Here is a 23,909-nt window from a genome sequence, read left to right on the forward strand (position 1 = left end):
TGCTTTTTTGGCTGGTGATTAGCATTTGTATATCAACAGTTTTACAATAGTAATGGTTACACTGTGGTTCCTCTAGCAAAAACATGGTTAATTTGTGGTTGCCATGATTTTACTACAAATAAAACGAAAAAAATCATGGTTAATTTTTGTAAGGATTAACCCAGAAATTAGGGCTATTTTTGGTACTTACTAATTCCTAAATACAATGGTGCGTGTGAAATAAACATAGTACATTACCAAAACCAGGGTGCTTTAATACGCCATGAATTTATATAATAGTAACAAACTGCTGCATTTTATAATTGAGTCGAAAAAAGCTTGGTCATAGCCTATTACAGCTTCTGTTTGTTGTTTTTACTCCAGATTGAGCAACTTTGTACAGGACTACTGTATAAATGCTTTTCATTGGTTGCTGGAGGCGTGTTGGAAGCGACGTGAAGTGCAGCTGCCGGCGATAGGCGTGTTTATGTGGCGCTGCGCAGATCTATCAGTTTATGACATTATAGTGCCGTGAGAGCACAGCTTTAGAATTGCTCTCGCGGCACTTTTTTGTCGTACGTCGATCGGTCTGCGCAGTTCCGCATGAAGTCGAACACGCCAAAAGTGTCCTATAGTGTGACGGCTGGGGGAGGGTGGAAAGCAAACTGCACTGTATTGGACGTGTTTATTTACTCTCGCTTAATTTAAAACACGTTTAATGTCGTTAAATCGAGGACACGTGGCTGAGCTTCAAACGATCGCGAGAGATCATCGAGTGGAGCGGACTGTCGTTAATCGCAAGAGTGATTAATCGGGTTTGTGGACGAGTTCAGCTTGTTTGGCTATTGAACAACAGCGTTTGAGATACGAGCGAGCCACAGCGTGTGTTCAAAACCTTGAAAGTTCGTTTGCGAGGTGATTGATACTCTTTCCCAAACACTGACGAGTATTCCGATACTCGTACCCCTATCGCTTGTTTTCGGATATGGCTCAGCGTGGACCGCATCATGTTGCGAGTTCTCAAAAAGCTTTAATGTTGGAGCTGAAAAGTCTACAGGACGAACCGGTCGAGGGCTTCAAGATAACTTTAGTCGACGAGTCGGACTTGTACAATTGGGAAGTTGCAATTTTCGGACCCCCCAACACGCATTATGAAGGTGGTTATTTTAAGGTGAGTGGCCGCTTAACCAGCTAGTTAAGGAGTGATCTTTTGACATCAGTTTGACGGAGTTGCAGTGTGTGTTTTTCGAATTAAAGAGTGTTTAAATTCGAATTTATGTGTGGTGTTTGATGGCGTCATAATCGAGCGTTCCAAAACGAGGGCGCTTCTTTGTTTTGTCACTATTGTTTGTGACGTCAAGTGAAAACAAGCTTTTGACGTTTGTAACGCTAGATTGTGTCATTTGCTTTGTACGTTCGGCGTTTTGTTTTTAAAAAACCAAACAATGCTTGTGTTTGACTAGCATTTGGTCTGTACAGTAACTTGCTTAATGAAAGTCAAGCTATTGTTCCTCATTGTTCTCCACTGTCACCCCTTCAGTCATTTCCCTGGAGCAGATACTGTATGTTATAGTACGTCTCACTTTGTACCATGTAAATTTACTTGTGCCATCATGGCACGTACTTTTTGAAGATAATAAAAATTAAAGATGGTGCGAGATTTGACAGATGGTGCGAGATTTGACGCTGGGTTTCCTCTGAACCCAAATTTGTTGTGTAATTCAGAGCCAAGGCATTACACTACATTTTATTGCTTCATATCTCAAAGATTTCACAAGCTTGTGGGAAATGTTTGTCCCAGTAAGCAGTAAGCATTTTTTTATAGATTGATATTTTGCAGTCGTTGGTAATTTGTCTCACAATCTTCAGTTGGATATTTGAATATCACAATTCGTAAGGTTCTTCAGAAATCTTGTCATTTTGTGAAACGTCTGTTCCTTAAAGGGACAGTTTCCCCAAACATTAAAGTGCTTTCATTTACTAACCTTCATGTCATTGCAAACCGGTATGACTTTCTTTTTTTCTGCAGAACACAGCAGAAGATATTTTTCATAAACATTGGTAACCAAACAGCATTCATCTCGTTTGACTTCCATTGAATGAACTCATAATAACCATCATGACTTTTCTCATTTTTGAATAACCCTTTTGCCACACTACACACAACTCATTTCAAAATGTACCATTGGACCTAATTCTTGTAACCATATTACTGGTAAATTATATTTTAGTATTATTTAACAGACTTCCTGTTTTTCAATTGTGCCTGTAATCTTCCCATTGATTCAACTACTACTGTTTTATTAAGCTTAAAATCAAAGCCAAAATGCTAAACTAAATGTCTTCATGTAGGGCTGTCAGTCTTATGAAGTTTAGCTGAAAGTTAATTGTCTAATAAATTGTTCCGATTATGACGATAATTTGCCTGTTTTAAGGCTTTGACAATAATGGCGATTAATTGTCTGTTTTATTGCTTTGACATTTAATTCTCATACCTTTTTTGTTCATGAAATAATTTTCTCACATTGTTGTGATTATTTAAATTAAAGGCGCTCTAAGCGAATTGACGCGTTTTTGACCATAAAACATTTTTTGTTACATACAGCAAACATCTCCTCACTATCTGCTTGCTGCCGGTCCGCTGATCAAACTGTAAAAAAACTCGATCTCTGTAGACAGCTCAGGCTCGACAAACGGCAATATCAAAATAGTGGCCAAACCTAGCACAACAAAACATAACAAAGTGTTCCAGCCAATAAACGACAAGAAGGATTTGGGGTGGGGGTTGGGCACGTTCATGAAAGCACGGACGGGAGAGGGAGGGGGAGGCGTTAGCTATGCTTTGTTTGTTTGAAAACAGTTCAAACCTCAACAGGAAGTGACGTCGCACATTATTCGCTTAGAGAGCCTTTAAATATTTTTTCACAGTTTACCTGGCAGTAATTATGAATACACACAACACATATTTAAAAGTAATTAATTAATTCATATTTTTTTCAAAAACTGAAAATTCTTGAGGTTTTGTAGCATTTCTTTAAATGCTGTTTTTTCCACTGTATTGAATGGCTTTGCAATGTCGGGTTACACTATCAGTTAAGGTGCGCCATCTGATATGGTCTTGTTAATACAGTCGCTGCAGCTCTCCCTTGTGTTTTTTAAAGGGATGTGCAATCATTGTGGTGATCTGAAATCCTCGCGATGAGGTCAAACAATTGGGGTGAGACAATTATTTAATCATTGTGACAGCCCTATCTTCATGCTCAGATTGCATAATTTAAAATGAGTTTTGAGTGTTAAAATGTATTCCTTCAACCTGGTTCTCAGATTTAGATCTTGAATTAACGAACATTGGATGCTAGGGCTGCACGATAAATCGAAAACGAATTAGGATTACAATTACATAATTGCCAAAAGTCTCAATTACAGCTGTCCACTTGTGCTCATTTCTATGTGTTTCGCCAATATGTTTGTGCACCAAATACAGTGTTGAATCATCAAAGATTTTAAAATTGATACGCTTACGTCTCCTTTAGCCATTCGTTCTGGATTTTGTTTACTAACAACATAACACCCATAATAATTTATTTACATTTATATTATTTTTATTTTGGATGTTTAGACTTTACCATGGAGCAGCTGCACAAAGTTCTAAAACATTTCAAAACATCAATGTAAAATCTATTAATTGACAATAATATCACAATTACAGTACCAAGGTGAATAATCGACAATTATGATTTTTGTCATAATTGTGCAGCCCCTATTGGATGTTGGGTTTTTTGTGTTTATTTTACTTGTATGTGAGGATGATACTACTTTATCCACCGTCCAAGCAAATTCATTCTGTCAGAACACAACAATAGCAGATATATTTAGCCTGGCTTCATAGCTATGCCTGTGTGTCATTAGCTTGTATGCTGGCCAACCAACTTCAGCGCACAGCAATGTCATTAGCAAGTGGCCACTAACCTGCTGGGCAAATTGGATATTGAGTAAATGTGCTTGCTTGTTGTTGGTTGGCTTGGGCCATATGCATATTGTTCAACTGAACAGTGGATCTTGGTACTCTTGAGAACAATATATGGACAAAATATTGAGACACCCCTTTTTATAAAAAAGGTTTAAGTACTTAAGTCATCTCAATGAGCACAAATCGTAATGCTATAATTATATATAATTATATTCTAAAGAATTGTGTGCTGCTAAATTTATAGCAACAGTTTGGTTTTCCAACATGACAATGCCTCTTATGCACAAAGCAAGGTTCAAAAAAGAAATGATTGATTCAGTCTGTTGTGGAAGAACTTAATGCGCACACCTAAAGCCAGCTGAGCACATGTGGTATTACTTGGGTGAACTCTTATTATTACCCAAACCCATCAATGACTTGTACACAAGGGTACAGTCATTCTGGAACAGAAAAACGCCCTTCCAAAACCATAGTTGCTACTATGATGGAAACAAATTTCTTTAAAATTGTATTTATATATGTAGCATTAATATTTATTTTGAATGGAATTAGTGGAATAGATAAACATGTTTATTAGAAGGGGGCATCCCAATACTTTTGTCTATATAGTGTAGGTATTAAAAGGATAGTTCACCCAAAAATGAAAATTTACTCACCCTCATATTGTTACAAACCTGTATTAATTTCTTTGTTCTGCTGAACACAAAGCTATTTTGAGCAATGTTTGTAACTTGATTATAAATATCTTCCTTTGTGTTCAGCAGAACAAAGAAATGTATACAGGTTTGTAAGAACATAAAGGTGAGTAAATTAAGACACAATTTTCATTTTTGGGTGAACTATCCCTTTAAATAAGACACCATATTGCCCCTTTGATCCAGTAGAGACTTTCTTGTTTAGCCTCTCAGCTGACTGCATACCTCCAAAACATCTCTCTTGAAGGTCACAGTTCTTTTGTTTTCGGTGTTGATGCGAAAAACTTTTTCAGTATTGGTGAGTAGTAGGAAGGAAGCAGGTCACTTGTGGGACTTTTTCAACGTCTCTTCCTACAGGAAGAGATGAGTAACCATAACGTGCTATTAACCCAGTCAAAAACAGACAGGTTTCCTTTTTGTTTAAATAGACTTTTAGGCTGTTTTTTGTTACACATACACTGTCACAAAAAATGGTCCTAGCTGTCACTGGGGGAGCACCCTTTGAAAAGGTTCTAATATGTATCATTTAGGTACAAATATGTAAACATTTGGTATCAGTATGTACCTTTGAGTTAGTAATATGTACCCTTGGGGTGCAAAGGGGTACCATGCCTGTGACCGCTGGGGACCATCTTTTGACAAATCACCAACTTTGTTTGTTTAGGGCAGCACAAACCTCACATTGGGTGGTGCTCTAATAAATGTAAGTACTGTTTGTATTTGATGGACTATATCCATAGTGACCTACACAATGAACTGTTATGTAAGTCCATGTGTTCCCTGAAAATCAAACCTGTGTACCAGTTGAGCTACAGAAACATCGAAACTGAACTGGGTAGTAAACAGTCATTCATACTGAACTCTGATTCATACTGTGGTATAAGAATTGAGTCATACCATGGTGTTCCTGTTGCTCAATAGGTAGAGTATTGCATTAGAGGCTTATAATGTCCTAGGTTCAATTCCAAGGGAACACGTGTGTTGATGAAAGTGTCTGTCATATGTATACATGTAAATGTAAACCTCCCACCACTTTGGCAGTAATGATGGGGTCTCTTTAAATAGGATTCCAGTTCCTACACGTGGCATTGAGCTGACAGGTAGGAGGGTTTGTCTCGATAACCCAGTAGTTCCACCGAAGTGAGCACACACCCAGGCCTTTGGCAGGTGATGAGTGCTGTGCTTGGCTTGACTGAGCCTGGCAGCTCGAGTCATGTTACCCTCTCCCTTCCTGAGGCTGATGAAGTGTCACCGAAAAATGAGAGCTGGGATAGAGACTGCCACCCTAACCCTAGCTGGTGTGCAGAAAAGTGAGTCAGCTTTGTCTCTATCCACAGAAACCTAACCGTTAACCCCTTCGAGGAATCATGAAGTGTTTGTTTTGGAATGACTAAGGTTGTTTTTGGAAGTCAAGTGTTTTTACTAATCGGATACATAGTAGATCTGCCACTGTCTGTCTGTAATATTATGCTGGGTACACACCAAAAGATTTTCTACATCTTATTCGATTTTCCAAATGTGATGGACCACAAACATGAGGATATAAAATCCTAGATTTAACCGTTTTGGGGAGAAAAATAAAATGGTTTGGGTGAAGTCGTCAAAGCATCATCTTCACTTTGTGCTGCGCCATGACTGCTGCTGTCTTCCATTATCTCGCTTGGTGATTGGATATTGTTTCATTTCACATTTTAGTCACTTATAAACTTGATAGTTTTAGTCGACGAAAACACAAAAAGGTTTTAGTCAAGTTTAAAGTGGCCATTGCACAAGACTTTAAGATGTCAAATAAATCTTTGGTGTCCCCAGAGCACATATGTGAAGTTTTAGCTCAAAATACCATACAAATAATTTATTATAACATGTTAAAATTGCCACTTTGTAAAATGCAAATGAGCTGATGAAATTCAAACACTGATCACAATGATGGTGGTTTGTTGCAATTAAAACTCAATTGTGCTTTTCTCTGCACTAAATGGGAGTGCTGTGATTGGATAGAGCAGATAAAGGGGTGGTATTATTATAATAAGAGCTCCTTATGACATCATAAAGAGAGCCAAATTTCAACGAGACATTTTTTCATGTGCTTGTAGAGAATGGTTTACCAAAACAAGTTACTGGGTTGATCTTTTTCACATTTTCTAGGTTGATAGAAGCACTGGGGACCCAATCGTAGCACTTAAACATGGAAAAAGTCAAATTTTCATGCCATGGCCCCTTTAAGTCAATTTTAGTAAAAAAAAGTAGTCTTTAACAAATTAATTTAGGTTAAAAGTTTTGGAAATGGGCTCAGGTTTGACAAGTAGATACATTTAAAACCTTAAGCTTACTATTAAATGTGTCACAAGCCAATTATCAAGTAAAGCTGAATGTATATGATATGTTAACAGCGTGACTTTAAAAAAATATCAGCGTGATGAGCCTTCAAGTATTCTTCCCAATATGCATTCCATTTTTCTTTGATGAATTATACTGAAAGTATGTCCATAAATCATTTCGTCGTTTCCGTTTATTGGCATCACCGCCACGGTCCTTCGAACTCGCCACAGCCGCGGGTGTGTTGTTGTGTGAAATCTGGTGCACGTGCGCGACATGGCGGCAGTACCCAAAACAAGTATAGGAAGCGGCAGCATTGCTGATTCTTTTTAGCTAAAAACAGACAGATTTCACGCAAAATAGGCAGAAATGACATGCATTGTGAACGTCAGACTTATAATCATTTTCGTCCCGTCTCGTCATGTTTTCGTCACCTTAGAGACATTTTAGCGTCATAAAATAAAGGTGCGTCAACGAAATCATTTGGCTGTACATCACACTCTAAAAATGGGTCAGAAAGGGACAATCCCAGCCGTTGAGTTCAATTAACCCAGAAAATGTATTTTATTTGACCCAGCAATGGGTTATAAACAACCCAGCCTTTTGGGTTGAAACAACCCAGCATTGATTAAAACAAGACATCCCTATGGGTTAGGTTCATCCCTTTTTGACCAAACAATCTTGAATATTGGTATTGACTTCTAAAAGTTTAATCAAAGGTCTGCTTTAAGAAGCTGTTCAAGCATGTTTGTATATACTAGTCTAAGGCCTTGTTATGGCAAGTGCTTCTTGTTGGGTGCTTTAGTTCTTCTATGGCCTTCTATTTAGGCTTATTGCCAGCAACAAGTTCACCCCTGTATAACACGCTTTTGGTGTCAAGTGATGCAACTTTCTCTCACCCGTGCTTACTGTTTCCTTGTGCTTGAGATTGTTTATGAAGCACAGTCTGGTTCACCTCGGGGACAGTCTCTCTCGAAAATTCTTTCCCCTCAAGGACTTTACTTCCCCATCCTATCTAATGTATCAGACAAGGACGGGCAGTAGAAGACAGGGCGAATGATGGTGGGGATTGCGTTGGAGGTGTGGGAGAATTTAATGTGATGGAGTGTGTTCAAAGAGAGTTGGAACAGTGATGACCTGGTTTATATATCTTACCAGCCCAGTATCCATGGGATTCTCTTCCTCTTTTTCTGTCATGGGATTGTAGGAAAGAGATTTATTTTTAGGTCACGTTCCAAGACTGGGATTTTAGGGCAAAAACTTAGTAATTTATTCCAGGCGGCTTGTGCTGTTATTTTTACATTTTATTTCAAACAATAATGTAATTTCCTAATTAGTTGCTAACTTATGACAAAATTATTTTTTTCAATTAAACATTTACACTGTTTAATTATAAGGACAAATAAGCTACGTAATTTATAACATTTACCCTTTAAATAGACGTGTTAAAGAGCAAGTATTATTTGATTCACGATTTTACATTTCCTTTGGTGTGTAAGTGTGCATTAGTACATGTTAACGATATGCAAAAGGTACAAATCCCAACGTAAACGATGACGCGGGTTATCGTCTTCAGCGTAAATCGCTTTTCTTGGGCTGCAACAAACACACGGATTTAGGCAAGAGTTTACTTCATGGGCCGGTTGACGTGGACACGACTGTCATTATTATAATCCCATCTGCTTCTGACTCACAGCCTGTAAGTTAACTCCTGTTAGCATTGCATTGTGAGCAAATTTAATAAACATGGTAAGGAGCATCACATTTTCGGCTGACGTCAGAGTCATTCAGGCCAATCACAACGTACAGATTAGCTGGCCAATCAGGGACACAGAGCTTTTCAGAACGTTTGAGGAAGGCAGGGATATCTGCAGCTACAAAAATATACGGTATGTAAAAAATAATGTGTTTTTTGAACCATAAACCACGCAAACACATTGTATTATACCAAACACACAAAATAACGTTGTTTTAGCAATGAAATAGGTGCACTTTAAGTGAAACAGAGCAAACCATTTCAAACTGTAAAATTAAAACGTAAATAAACACCAGCGTACTTTATTGCCATTGCCAATATGTCGGATGGTATTTTGGCTTTTTTACGTATCTGCACCGGCTGATAAATCTTTCCGTTTGGCCGATAGATTCTCCAGTTTGGTCACGTTAGCGTGTTAGCATTTTGTTTCTTATGCTGTATACACACCAAACGCAAAGCATCTCTAGTTTACTCGCGGGATTTAACTTCAAGTCATGCAAATTTCAATTTGTGCAAAGACATGTTTCAGGCAAATATCATGTGTGGTTGCGGCATTTGCGTTGCCCAATTCACGTCATTCTCATCGCCCTGCACCACTTGGTGTCTATTCACTTGTTGGCATTGACTTTGAATGTAATCTACTCGCTCAAAACATTGAATTCGCATTTGGTGTGAACACCCTTTTAGGAAGATGAATACACCTGACCCCACACACCAAAGCACAGTGAAAGCAACTCATGAGCAAAGTGCGTCTTTCAAATAACACTGCCACACGTTGACGAGCTTACGTGGTGCTGCACGAAGTCGAACACAAAGCATAAAGCAACTGACAGACCGTGAGATCATTCCCTTTTTTAATGTGTTGTGTGTAACACTCCGAGTCCGGCATTCTGCAGAGTTTTACAGAAAAACTTTTCCGTGATGTGTCATCCACAGCCCAGCGGTAACTACAACTGGCTACACAAATATAATTAAAACAAACTGAAAAAATGTACTTCACAAACAATGACAAATCCCGCAACCGGCTCTTCCTCAGATATGTGCGTTGCTGTCTGTGTAGAAGTACAGTGATTCCCAACCTTTTTCACTTTAAGGCCCCCTAGTTGCCCACAACTAATTTTGAAGGCGTACATAAAATCCACATAAAATTTTCTACATAATTTAAACAACTTGACTTTTGCTTGTTTTAGCTTATTTTAAAGCAACACTATGTAGTTTTTTTTACCTTTAAATAATGTCTCTTAAATTAATTCAGTGATAGAACAACTTTTAACTGAACAAATTGTACTGTTGCTGCAACCTGAGCAGCCTCCTAGCGCTACAAGCACACCCTGAAACTGGCGGTGGAGGGTAGGAAACACAGCCCCGCCCCTCCCCCTGCATGCAGAGGAGTGTCTGATACCAGGTACCACTGATACCACTGTTGTGCTTTTCAACCACATGGGGGAGCTGTAAGTCATTTTTACATGGAAACTTCATAGTGTTGCTTTAATGCTTGTTTCGTCCAATTCTTCATAATTTTAAGTCATCTTAACCTCTTGAGAAAGCACCCCCAATCTAGCCCAAACCATGACCCAAAAGACCTACTTTCACTAAAAGGGTTGTTTATACTAAACCATTGAGAATGAGCATAACTATGGTATCACTGAAAGAAGACACTTTAAATCAAAAAAATTTTAAGTTAAAAATTAAAAAGTTAAGAGAGGCTGAAGTACATTGTAATAATCCCAAAGCCACAAGTCTAAAGAAGTTTCTGTTTCAAAACAGTTTTTATTAAAATCACATTTATTTTCTTTTATCTTTTGATTTTTGTTTTCTCATTTATGTAAAGCACTTTGCATGACATCTGTCTGTGTATGAAATGTGCTATACAAATAAACTTGCCTTGCCTTGCCTCATGTTTGTGGTCAGTAGGCCCGAAAATGAGGTTCTTGCAAATGTTTTTGTTTGACTAGTGCCTTTTCATAGTGCCAGTCAGCTCAGCCCCAAAATACTCTTTTGTTTACATGCATACACATTCTTCTTATTATTATTTATCCTTATGTTAGCATATAAAATGCAGTTGTATTACCATATTTGTATTTGACAGTTTTCTATTACAAACTGTACAAAATTGTATAGGAAAAAACTTACAGTTAGGAGTCTTCATCGTTCCATGTTGCAGAAAAGTCCGCTAATCTCCAATATAATGTCATCGTAATACCTGCAGCTATCGATTCTTTTTGTAATCGATTAATCTAGCAATGAATCGATCGATTAATCGAGTAATCGGATAAAAATGTTGTGAGTACAACCAAAACAAATAATGCATAACGAAAATGACTTGGCTGTAAAATTTTCAAGCATTTGGCTTTTATTACTAAAAAAACAGAGGTATTTGGCTCCAAAAATAAGCCTATTTATTTCAATTTTTACACTGTAAAAAAATCCGTAGAAATTTGCAGCTGGGTTGCCGGTAACTTACCGTAGATTTAAATTTATGTTATTTCTGGCAACATTTTGTTCAAAGTTAAATGAACATTAAACATTTACAAGTCTTTGTCTTTACAGAATAAAACTAGAAAAACGGCATCAAGCTAAATATTCTGGGAATAAAATCTGAAGCAAAAAACAGAAAAAGTTTGATGATGATTTCTAGTTCCCAGAATGCTTTGCATGAGGCTGTTATTGTATAGTTTTATTCTGTAAAGATAAAGACTTGTTAATATTTAAATTTTATTCAACTTTGACAGACTCTTGCCAGTAAATAGCATACATTTAAATCTACAGTAATTTACCGGCAAACCAGCTGCAATAACATTGTAATTTCTACTGATTTTTTTTACAGTGTACCCATTTAGTGTTTATAAGTGCCAGTGCCAACAATTAAACACTTTAATTTATTAATATACACAACAGGTTTCATGCTGTAATCTAGCCCTGACATCAAAGTAAATATCTGGTTTATGTACATTTCTACACCTGCAGCATTACCATTAGACTACTAACATATAATGTATAATTTTTGGGGCGAGCCTATTTGCTATGGTAACAACCTGTGTGTGTGCTCGCACGTGCGCCTGTGTTTGCGTGTGCACGCGTTCTGTGCGTGAGGAAGAGTGACACCCCAGTCAGACGTTCAGTTGCTTCATTGCATTTTGGTACGGCAGAAATACATACATTCATTTTCAATAGAACGCTGCATTTGGTTTGCAACACTTGCATTGTGGTACATTTTAGGTTAAGAATCCGTTCGAAAAATCACAACATCACGTCCTGCTGTATACAGTGAATGCATGCTGAAATTATTGTTGCGTGGCTACATAAAAGTTTAAGCATATGTGATGAATTGCGCGATCGGTCTGACTCGCGTGAGAGAGAATAACTTCATTATGCTAAACTCCAATAAGACAGAGATTATTATTATTGAACATAGAGACAGGGCGCAGTTATGCAAATTTGAAAAACACGCCTACCGGGGGGGAAAACTATCCAACCGTCTCCATTGACTTTGTATGGCGAGAGGCCGCCTCCTTGTCATTTCTGGCTTATAACAAAAAACCGAATAATGCCTAAAAGCTGCTGTGTGACAATATGTACAGCTAACAAGCCAAAGAACCCAGAAATAAGTTTTTATAAGCTGTCGAGCCGTAAAACCCAGCCTTTAAGTAGAAAAAAGTGGATCGCCGACTACGTTTCCCCCTAGTGGGCGCAGTTCTATTAATAGCAGTAGTACTATGAAAAGTTGCCTGTTTTCACTTTTGTGTCTTTAAACGCTGTTTTTGTGGGGTCGACAGTTTTTAGGAATGTATTTCTGGGTTTTTTGGCTTGTTAGCTGTACATATTGTCACACAGCAGCTTTTAGGCATTATTCTGTTTTTTTGTTATAAGCCAAAAATGACAAGGAGGCGGCCTCTCGCGGTGCAGGGTCGATGGAGACGGGTGGATTGTTTCCTCTCGGTGGGCGTGGTTTTCAGGTTATGACGCGCTGCGCTCTGTCTCTATGCCCAACCAGGGACAGGAGTTGAGAATTAGCTATAGCTATAAACTCTTTATGCTGCGCATCAGTTACAGGCTTTGTATTGTAGCTATGTTGCTCGTATGGTCCCTGTCAAAAAAAAGAAAAAGAAAAAAGAAATATGTCAGATTACAAGTTGCCCATATATGACTGCACTGTGGTGCCGTTTTTTGGTACACACACCTGTAGTGCATGCGTGTGTGTGAAGGGGTTCTTTTTTAAGCTATACTCTCCTGCAATTGAACGTGAATACGTTTACTACTTAAAAACATCAAAGCTAAACATCATATCTAGTCAAACCGCATAACGACATCGCTACAAATACAGTATGGGATTAAAGTCAGCGGAAGCTACGTTTACCTTGTTTCATCGACGCTTTGTGAAACAGCAGTGGATGTTTTCGGTTCAGATGCTGAATGTAATGATCCCAAACTTTAGACATTCTCTCTCTGCCGTTTATGGCTCCGCCATCGCGCCAACTAAATTCAAAATGTACCACGTGCTATGATGTGCTTCCTGAACATTGTACAACGGTCCGTGTGAATCAGATCTTGGCGCGTGTAGTGGGCGTCATAGGAATTTCACGAGGCTTTGAGGCAGAATTTTTGCCTCGAGGAATTTTTTGAATCGAGTAACTCGATGAATCGTTTCAGCCCTACATCGTATAATGCAACACGTCTTTCTCAAAACGTTTTCATCCAACAAGCATTCATTCTGTAGCTATCAAAACTGTTGAAAGCCACTAAAGAAAGCGCTGGACCTAAACAGACACGCCTCCATGTGAACTAGGGCTGTCAAAATTGCTCAAAAATGACATTCGAATATTCTCCCTAAAAAACCCACGAATATTAGAACTATTCGAATATCTGGTTGCCCATTTTTTCAACGACGTTAACGACGTTTAATGACGCATTACGTCAATAACAGGACAAATTAATATAAAGAGACATAACTACTTCTATAGGTAGTCTATTTCAGTTTAAACATATTTGACAACGTATATTACATACACAAAACAAGTAAATCAAGAGACATCAAAGTTATATGGTACCTCGGTTACATTGCTTGACAAAACTCCCTGAAGCCTGCTCCATCCACGACACTGATCGGTCTCATGTCCTTACAAATGAACGAAATTAATTTCTCCGTTATGACCTCTTGTCGTGTTGCAGACAAAGAGCTTGTGGCGGGCGATGCAAAGTAAGTGTTAAGACGTGACTGTTTAGCTGGAGTTCCACACACTGCAAACTTTCAGGAGTGACAACCGCATTTAAATGTGATGATTGACACGGATATAACCATATCAACGGTCTGCCGTCTCACGTGCTTATCACTCACAGCTTTGATGAAAATAATTTAACAGCATTATGTTTTGCAATAAACCTCCGTCGTGTCGTTGTGTATTGTATGCATTTGTGAGGCTGCGCGCGCTCTTGCAGCGTTGCCAGGTCCTCGTCTTTTTTGTACTCGCATACCATTTTAGCGCTTAACCGTTTATGGCTTTTGGCTCATGAAGCGATCAAGTTTTTGGTGTTGTTAAAATGTGAAGGTGCCAGTCCCAATATTTTGATCTTTGAGGTAAAGCGTTTGGATTTATTTCGGTTTATTATTGGATTTTTCTTGTTCGCTGTTTTTTTAGTGCAAGATCTGGCAACGCTGAGCAGCAAACGCTTGTGCCTCTGCCATTCTCTGTATCGCGCATACAGAAGACTTTTCCCCCTTCTAATAATTTATTTCTTCAAAGAGAGACCTGTCATGTCCATGATGCACGTTTAAACACTTTATTAACTACTAGTTGTTCAGTTTGGTTATGTAGGCTACACACTATGCAAAGTTTCTGTAAACGCGGTTGTCACTGCAGTTGGCGGGAGTTAATGCGGTTGTAGAATGCGATGGTCAGTGCCGCAAATTACTGAAGTGTGTGTGTACAGAACAAGATTAAGCATTAAAAGTGACAAACGAATTAATATGCAGTGTGTACAAGATGCCATGCTCATTTGGGTGCACATTTTCGAGATGTGACATCATGTTGCTAGTGGTCGAATGGTATGCTAACAACTTTATCTCGCGGCTCAACAATTTTACCTCCTACCGACCAAAATCCAAAGTACTTCCAGACATAGCTTTTTAGATTTTTTGGGGGTTACAATCGTTTTCTCTTTTAACAGTGACAGACAGTGTGACTACTGTGACCTGTCCCTGAACCAGGCGCACTAGTGCGCCACATAGCAGACAGCCACGCCTCTACTACCGCGGGCTTAAAAAAATAATTATTCGAATATTAATTTTCATATTCGAAATAATTCGTTTTTTTTTACTATTCGAATATATATTCGAATTTAGAATATTCGTTGACAGCCCTAATGTGAACTCTGCATGAATGACAGGTGCGTCACAAGGAAGCTGGATGGTGTGTGGTCCAGGGAACAATAAACAAAATCCACACCAGGAAATAAAAAACATGACACAAAGATCGTTGGATTCGTTATCTAATTGGCTACACGTTTTGTCTATCAATATTTTCCATTAAGTCATTGGCTGGTGGAGGAACGAGCAATGCTAGGTTACATCAATGACGTAACAGTTTTCGACTATGCTGTTTATGTATTATACTAATGCCGTACTTTTAAAAACAAACTTTGAAGGCGGGTTCATTTGTTTAGCGGAAGGTGTAATCTCATATACAGTGTTACAACGTAAATGCTCCTCAGATTGTATATTATAGTCTATTACAAGATGTTAAAGAGAAATCTGATGTAAACAATAGACTTTATATCTATATTTCACGGACCATATGCATTTGTGGACAAAAATGGTCATTGGATGTATTCTATTACACGGTTTTCATGGATTATTCACACATAAGAAACACTGGATTCGACTCGTGATCGATTTATTATCCTAGAGCATCTGTATCTCAACACAGAGCCCATAAACTGGCGCTAAACCCGTCAACCTTTTAAATGATGTATAGCAATGTTAATATTATTAATGCTTTTTGATAGTAGGCTATATTGACATTGTAAGCAGCGTAAAAAAGCGCTGTCATCCCACCCATGAATTAGTGTGCGTCAAGAGGTTAAGAGGCCCCCTTGGAAATCTGCTGAGGCCCCCCTGTGGAAGGAAGACAGGGATATCTGAGGCTACAAAAATGTTCGTTTTTTAACCATAAACTACGCGAACACATTGTATTATACCAAATACAAAAAATAACATTGTTTTTAGCAATAAAATAGGTGCCCTTTAATATTGGCATCGGCCATTAAAAAACATATTGGTTGACCACTACACGCTAGGCTTAATTACTATACGTAAAAAATGATTTTTGATAAAAATTCAGCATCTATGTTTTTAACTATAAACAATCAAATTTGATTAATTTGATGGATTCAAAATGTGACAGATTCATATCTAACCCATAAGAGTCATTATTTTTGTGAATTGAACTACGTTAGTCACGCAGTTTGTTTGTTTCAGCCTGATTTCATGAGAATTCGTACGTATTTTATGAGTTGGCTGATTTGTATTAAAGTGCCCATCTTATGACTGCTTTTTCACAAGTTAAATAGGTGTATGAGTTCCATAAAGCATGTTTTTAAAAGTTGTTTGCTCGAAATAGCTTGTAGGAAAAGATTGTTACCCATCTCTAGTAGCCTCTGTTTCATTGCATTTCAGATTGTGCCGTTTTGAGGTGGTCATTACATATTCAGAGCTGCTGCTCCTTTGGCCACGCCACACTACTAATGTCATGTGCGCGTGCTCGGTGATATCGTGAGCAGTACAGACCATACTGTGTTGTTATTTTTATATTTTATTATTAACGGTTTATGTTGCCAACAGACAAATCAAGCAGAAAAGTATCACTAATAAGTACACTCCAGGAGAGGAAATTTATGAGACATAATGATTCCAGAGTAAATTGTGATGTAGCAGTTTCAACTTTACACTCGTTTTTCCTGGACAATTTTTATAACGTATTCCCGTTATAAAACATTATCAAACGCATTATTTTTGCAAATACAGAAATTAAGACCTGGCGGGGGATGTATACTGCTTGTGGACCGCGTGCTAATTGCTAGAAGCTTGCGGGAGGTCCGGACTGTAAAGTTATAAGAGACTCGGGGGTACGTTAGCCTCGTCAGAAAAGCCGGGTCGGTAAGGCCCGGTCTCGGTTAGTTTGGCAAAGCACTATTACTTAGTTCTTGTAGAATTGTAAAATAAAGCCGTTAAAAACCACGTTGCAAACTATCTAGCCTGCAAAAAATATCTATATAGCCTACTGTCTACAAACAATATTAACATCACTATACATTTAAAAGGTATAATTTACGGGATTGGCATCAATGTATGGTCTCTGTTTTGAGGTACAGATGCTCTAGCATCATAAATGTAGTTTGTGACAGAAGATGACAACATGCTAAATATATCGTGACTTCTTACCTTTTGTGTTGATATAACGATCGCAAATTGAATCCAGTCTGTTTCAGATGTGTGAATAATCCATGAAAGTCCAATAAAATACATCCAAAGACCATTTTTGTCCACAAATGCCTATAATCCTTGAAATATAGATATGTTGTCTGTTGTTTACATAGATTTCGCATGAACGTCTTATCGCCTATAATGAGGACTATTTGCGTCATAACACACTGTATATGAGATCACATTTTAGGTTTAAATAAACACGCATTAAAACTTTGTTTTGAAAAGTAGGCGGGATTATTATCCATAATATCCAAATAGCGCTGTTTTTTCCGTGAGACATGATAACAGCATAGAGGATATCAGCGAAGTGACTGCTCTGTGCTCTCTATCTACCTGGTGGGTGGAGACCTGTGAGTGGGGTGGTGGGTGGGAAAATTCAAACGGAATGTTACGAAACGGCTAGTTACGTCACTTCGGAGCTGAGTTTGAACTCGTGCAATCTGAGACTCAAGGCAGAGGACATTCAGAAACCTAAATCTCACTTGAAACAGCATGGATGGATTTTTTTCCACGTTTGTATGCGTGTAGAAGCATCAGAGACACAAAATAACACCCCAAAACCCAGAAAAAGTGAGTTTTTCATAATATGGGCACTTTAATTTGTACAAAGTGAATCATACAAAACTTACGATTATCAAAAAAGCAATAATGAAACCCCACCCCCTAACTTTGCCCCCAATGTCACATGCAGGGGTAAAATTAAAAGTGTACAAAAATGTACTGATATTGTCGTACAAATCAATACGAATTGGCCACCTCGTAAAATAAGTACGAATTGCCATGTGATAGCGTTGTTTGCTTTGTCTGCTTTTGTCTTGATTTTTGTTCGTAAATCCAAACTTTATCTCAACATGCAAATCGGACTGCATGCTTTTAAATTTACCGATACCCCATAATGCTATCAATTCAGTGACCATGGCTACTGTTTTCAAGTGTTTTCAATCTATACAGTATGTGTGGGATTGAACCCGTAATCTATGTGTTAATGGGATGGTCTGCCAATTGAGCTGCAGCTGATTATAGACTACATTGCATGTTCTTGCTCTCTGTATAGCTAAAGAGAGACACTCTGTGCACAGGCACTTACAAGAGCTCTTGTATGTTGGGTCATACACGGTGTCGAAGAGCTTGAGCAAGCAGCCTCTAGTGAAATGTAATACCGTCCTGTTTTGTACAAATTCCTACTTGAGGTTTAATAGGTTTGCTTGCCTGAAATCGGCACTGCTCTACTTGGATTTCAGGAATTGAGTATCACTGAATATGTACAGGTGTCCCTGTATGTGTATATACGTGTATGTGTGTGCGTGTTTGTGGTTATGTCCTCCCTCAAAGTTGTCTCTTTGAAGCACACGACAGCTGACCATGCCAAATCAGCAAATGTGTGGCGTGGGGGTTGTGCAGTGGTCTGTATGTTTGTGCGAATGCCCACCACCCGCTGAATTGAAAGGCACCAGGCTCTGCCTGCTACAGAATGTGAAGGACTTAAGTGTGTGTGCATGTTGACTTTTCATTCATACATGAAATGTATTCATTTATAGAAATGTTTGATGTGGTTTTGTTCAGTTTTAAATAATTCACAGAGGTTCACAGGCCAAGGCCTTAGAAAACCAAACATGTTGGTACACTGCTGTGTTTATGGGAGCAGGGGCTTAATCCTTATTTTGTACAGGGCCACATGAATTCATGCAGTAGCACTGGAGGTTCAGCTCTAGCGGGACGTCCTTTGGGAAAAGTGTACTGTAAATAGTAGCTGATTTAAATAACTTGGATACTTGGGGATTCTGTGTCAAAATGTGTTTAACACCTGCACTTTTTACATGAAGGCATATGTGACCTGGACTGTCTGTGTAATCCGGGTCTCATAATCTAATAATGCGATTAGGATGATTGATTTCATATTGATTTTAATCTTTGAAGTTATCTTACTCCATGAATATTAAAGATATCAAGGTTATATTTTCACACAATGTTCTTTACATTATGTAGAATGATTTTATGTAGAAAACTGTATATCACAAAAAAATTTCACAGACAGGGTCAGAAATGGATGTGTAAAATGTTAAAGCACACAACCAGCGACGTAATTTTGTAATAAACCCCAAATCCATCATTTAATAAATGCAAACGCCTGTTTAGTCCTTTTATTTCTGTAATTGTATTTTAATGAGCATTTAAATGTGAAAGCTAATGCATCGGAGGGATTTTGGTTTCAGTGTTCATTTGGTGAAGCATACAGCTCCATCGAGTGAACTCATCTTATTTGATACCAACTGTGCTGTTATCTCCTTCACATAATGAATCTGTTTTTCCTCCAGGCACGCATCAGATTCCCCATTGACTACCCATACTCGCCCCCTGCTTTCAGATTCCTCACCAAGATGTGGCATCCCAACATTTATGAGGTTAGATCACAAAGACGCAATCAGAGGCACCATAATCCTCATTTACGATCTATCTGGTTTTAATGGGATAGTTCACCCAAAAAATGAAAATTCACTCTCATGTTGTTAAAAACCTGTATAAATTACTTTTATACATATTTTGATGAATGCTTGTACCCAAACCAATCAGACTTCCATAGTTTGATAAAAGAATACTATGGAAGTCAATAGTTAGGTTACAAGCTTTCCCCAAATGTATCTTCTTTTGTGTTAATCAGAACAAAGAAATTAATACAGGTTTGTAACAATATGAGAGTGAGTAAGTGATGACAGAACGTTTGGGTGAACTATCCCGCTAAGATTTCAAACTTATTTTAAAAAATTATAATAATTGCATCAACAAATACCTTTTTAATTTGTGCAAAACAAGGTCTGATATGTTTACAGGCAGTAATTTCTAACCTCCTTTTACTGAGAAATACCATTTTTAAAAAATCTCATTACCGTAACAATTTGATATGGTAATACCATATAGCATGTTTTGTTAAAATAAAGAGAAGCCATGATGCCTAAGCAGGTTTTAATTAATTATACATAATGAGACATTAATGAAGTATGTTTTGATTTTAAAAAAGTTACATTTATAATTTTCTGTGAAAACACCTGCAAAGTATCTGCATCGGTAATGAGAATAAAAAAGTAGTCTACATGGTGTGAAGAGAATATTAAACTTTTTACTAGTGAAATTAAGAAATGGTTGTAATTTTTTGGCAAAACCTCCATTGCAAACCTCCATGTACCTGAATAAAAATATTTTTTACTTTAAAAATGATGCGCTGTCACGTTAACATCAGCTGTTCGTTTACATAAGACTCCGTCTACGTTCATTTACACCAGTGTTTCCCAATCCTTGTCCTTGGGCACCCCCTCCCAGAAAGTTTTAGATGTCTCCTTATTTAAAACACCTGATTCGACTCATCAGCCTCCTTCTAAAATGGTAAACATGTGTCCCTAACAAGCTGTTGAGTTAAATCAGGTGTGTTAAATAAGGAGACATCTAAAACTTTCTGGGAGGGGGTGCCCGAGGGACCAGGGTTGGGAAACACTGATTTACACTGTAGCGCAACGTCTGAGTTCTCAAACTAAAACTGGGTCTGCAGCGTTTGCGAACGAATTCGTTTATGAGGGTCGAAAACGGTGGTGTAGTGTAAATGAAAAGCTTAAACATAGCAAAAGTAACACGTTTTAAAGGATAAACGCATTCATGTAAACATAGCCTAGGATATGCCCTGTCTGGGAAGCCGACCCTAATAAAAAGTTACAGAGGATGACATTAAAAGTCATTAACACTTCTTTTTCCCGCCATGTCTTCATTTTTACTAAAAAATAATTGACAGAATAAAACACAATTATTTTTGTCATGTTTTTCATCATTTGGGAATACCCAGTAGAACAGTGGTTCCCAGACTTTTTCACTTCAAGGCCACTTAGTTGCCCACGACACTATTTGAAGGCCCCCACTCACTAAATTTTTTTGCAAATAAAATTAATTCGAGCTTGGAATGACTAGACCAACGTATATTTGCTCCTAAAATGGCCAAAAAATAAGAAACATCTTAAATTTGGCTTGTTTTAGCTTATTTTAATGCTTGTGTTGTCTAATTTTTAAGTCATCTTGAGGCCCCCCTGTGGGCCCTGGCCCCCTGGTTGGGAAACACTGCAGTAGAACATCCAATTATTTTTTTCAGTATATTTTAATTTTAAATTACAACATATAATGCACTCAGACATAGTGGAACGTGTTATGGTAATGCAATAACAAAAATATTCATTCCTAGATGTTAAAATTAATTTGTGTGCAAGGTAGAAAACACCAATTATGTCTGTCTGTCTAATACAAGTTAATGTATTTCAGAATGGAGATGTGTGTATATCCATATTGCACCCGCCAGTAGATGATCCACAAAGTGGAGAACTGCCATCAGAGAGGTGGAACCCTACGCAGAACGTCAGGTACAACATACTACTCAAATCACTCCCTTTTCTTTCTCAACCAAAGGATCACATTTTATATAAATTCATGTGTTTTTTTTTTACATACTTAAAGGGATGGTTCAATTTAAAATGCAAATTTCTGTCATTTATTTGTCCTCATGTGGTGCTGAATCTGTATGAATTAATTTTTTCTGATCAACACAAAAGAAGATATTTTGAGATGATGGTAAACGCACAGTAGTGGGTGACTATAAACTTTCATAGTAGGAATAAAAAAATGATGGAATTTAATGGGTACCGTCACCTGTGTGCCTACCATCATTTATCAAAACATTTTCTTAGTCATTTATCACAATACTTCCAAAATATTTTTTCCTACTATGGAAGTCAATGGTCACTTACTGCTCTGTGTTTACCATCATTTATCAAAATATCTTCTTTTGTGTTCATCAGAGAAAAAAAATGAGGATGAGTAAATGATGACAGAATTTTCATTTTAAAGTGACCTATACCTTTAAGTTCTCACCATGAGGTCTGTTATTGCTCATATATAAGTGTTATTTATATATTATATATTTATATTATAATGTATGCCTGCAGGCATACCGCCTCATTCTCCAATATCAAAAGCTACCGTGGATAGCTCTCATTTGTTTACATGCCATCTCTCCTTCGACTGGTATCGGTAATGAAGACAAATGATGATAATTAGTTAAATCTAATCAGTTGACAGTGCCATTTGTCTTTCAGGACCATCTTGTTGAGCGTTATCTCGCTGCTGAACGAACCCAACACATTTTCACCGGCCAACGTAGACGCCTCAGTCATGTATCGCAAATGGAGGGACAGTAAAGGAAAAGATCGAGAGTATGCAGAAATCATCAGGTTAGAAAGACTCATGTGCATATGCTGTCTATTACAATAGTATTTATTTCCAAGTGTGATTTAAAAAAATCCATGCATGATTTGATAACTTTTCATATAGCATCTTGTGCTCTTCACAGGAAGCAGTCTTATAGAAACTTTTACATAATAAAATTAAAGATCTTTAAAATAAATTAAATTTCTATTTAAAGTAAACCACTATTTAAATATCATGCACATTATTTATGATGGTGACTCCGTCCACAGGAAGCAGGTACAAGCAACCAAAGCAGAAGCAGAGCGGGACGGTGTCAAGGTTCCCACCACGCTAGCAGAATACTGCGTTCGTACCCGCGCCCCACCTACCGATGAACCTACCCTATTCTACGATGACTATTATGATGATGATGACTTGGATGAGGATGATGATGATGATGAACATGAGGAAGGTGAGGACTGTTGCTATGATGAAGACGACTCCGGGACAGAAGAATCATGATGACCGTGACTTTCCAAATGAACTGAATTTCTCACTCCCCCTTGTTCCCCGTTTTAAATCATCAATTCAAAAAAGGAATATTTTTTCCGGTTGTTTTCTGTTTCCGTCTCGGACGTCTGAGGATCCTTTTACCGAAGATCACTGACTGAGCAGACAGTGTTGTGCTGACTTGAGATTTTGTGACTTTTTTGCTGAGGTTATTGATCCAAATGAACTTTTGCTGTGAACTCCTAAACCGAGATGTTTTTGCTTTTATTTTGGGTTATGTCTCTCTTTTTGGGGTGCAGGTGGGGTTCAGCCGATGAATGCTAGAGTCAGTGTATCCTACTTTATTTAGAACCAACCTGCCTCTCCAAGGCACCTGATCTCAGGTTTTCAATGTCTGTGAATAACCGTTGGTGTCTAAGGTGGAGAAAAGTAGCTTGTACACATTCTCAGGGCTAGCGGTTTTTCTATAAATCGCATCTTTTTTCGGCTTCTGAAGATACTCCTCGTTTAAACGTTTCCCACGTTCTCCACAGCAGAGGAACTCATCCAAGCGTTTAATACACAGTTGATGCATTACATAAAGCTCACAGCATTAAGCTCTTTCCTCTCACAGGATCTTCAAATGAGTTTCTTTTATTCACAAACCTCGATTTTCATTTTGTCCTGTTTTTATAGGGTAGATTTGTGCATTTTCTGTAATTAACCGCTTAATTTACATTTAGGGTATTTTAGATTTTGTTCTTTATTTTAAGCTTTGTGGTGACTAATATATTAAAGCTCACAACCTGCTCAGGAAAATAAAGACAGTTTGAGAAATTGGTATGTTTATGGCCCAGCCTTCGAGCTTAGCAGACTCCTTAAACCCTTTCATCGGATTCATATGCACACAGGGGTATTTGGGTCTCTTTTTCTTCTTGTTTGTATTTTCCTTTTTTGTTATTCTTTGTAAATCTATTTAAGTCTGAATAAAGATCTTTATTAGGA

The 23,909-nt window shown here is 37.9% G+C and overlaps 1 protein-coding gene across 1 annotated transcript; it reads left to right on the forward strand.

Annotated features, from left to right (window-relative positions):
- Positions 1-603: 603 nt before the first annotated feature.
- On the forward strand, positions 604-23,909 carry cdc34a (cell division cycle 34 homolog (S. cerevisiae) a). The gene is made up of 5 exons (XM_055217823.2): positions 604-1,150; positions 19,514-19,600; positions 21,495-21,592; positions 22,325-22,459; positions 22,706-23,909. The coding sequence occupies exons 1-5, from the start codon at positions 965-967 to the stop codon at positions 22,935-22,937; spliced, it is 738 nt and encodes a 245-aa protein (XP_055073798.1). The 5' UTR covers positions 604-964; the 3' UTR covers positions 22,938-23,909.

Source organism: Misgurnus anguillicaudatus, chromosome 23, assembly GCF_027580225.2.
Source record: "Misgurnus anguillicaudatus chromosome 23, ASM2758022v2, whole genome shotgun sequence".
Lineage (NCBI taxonomy): Eukaryota > Metazoa > Chordata > Actinopteri > Cypriniformes > Cobitidae > Misgurnus > Misgurnus anguillicaudatus.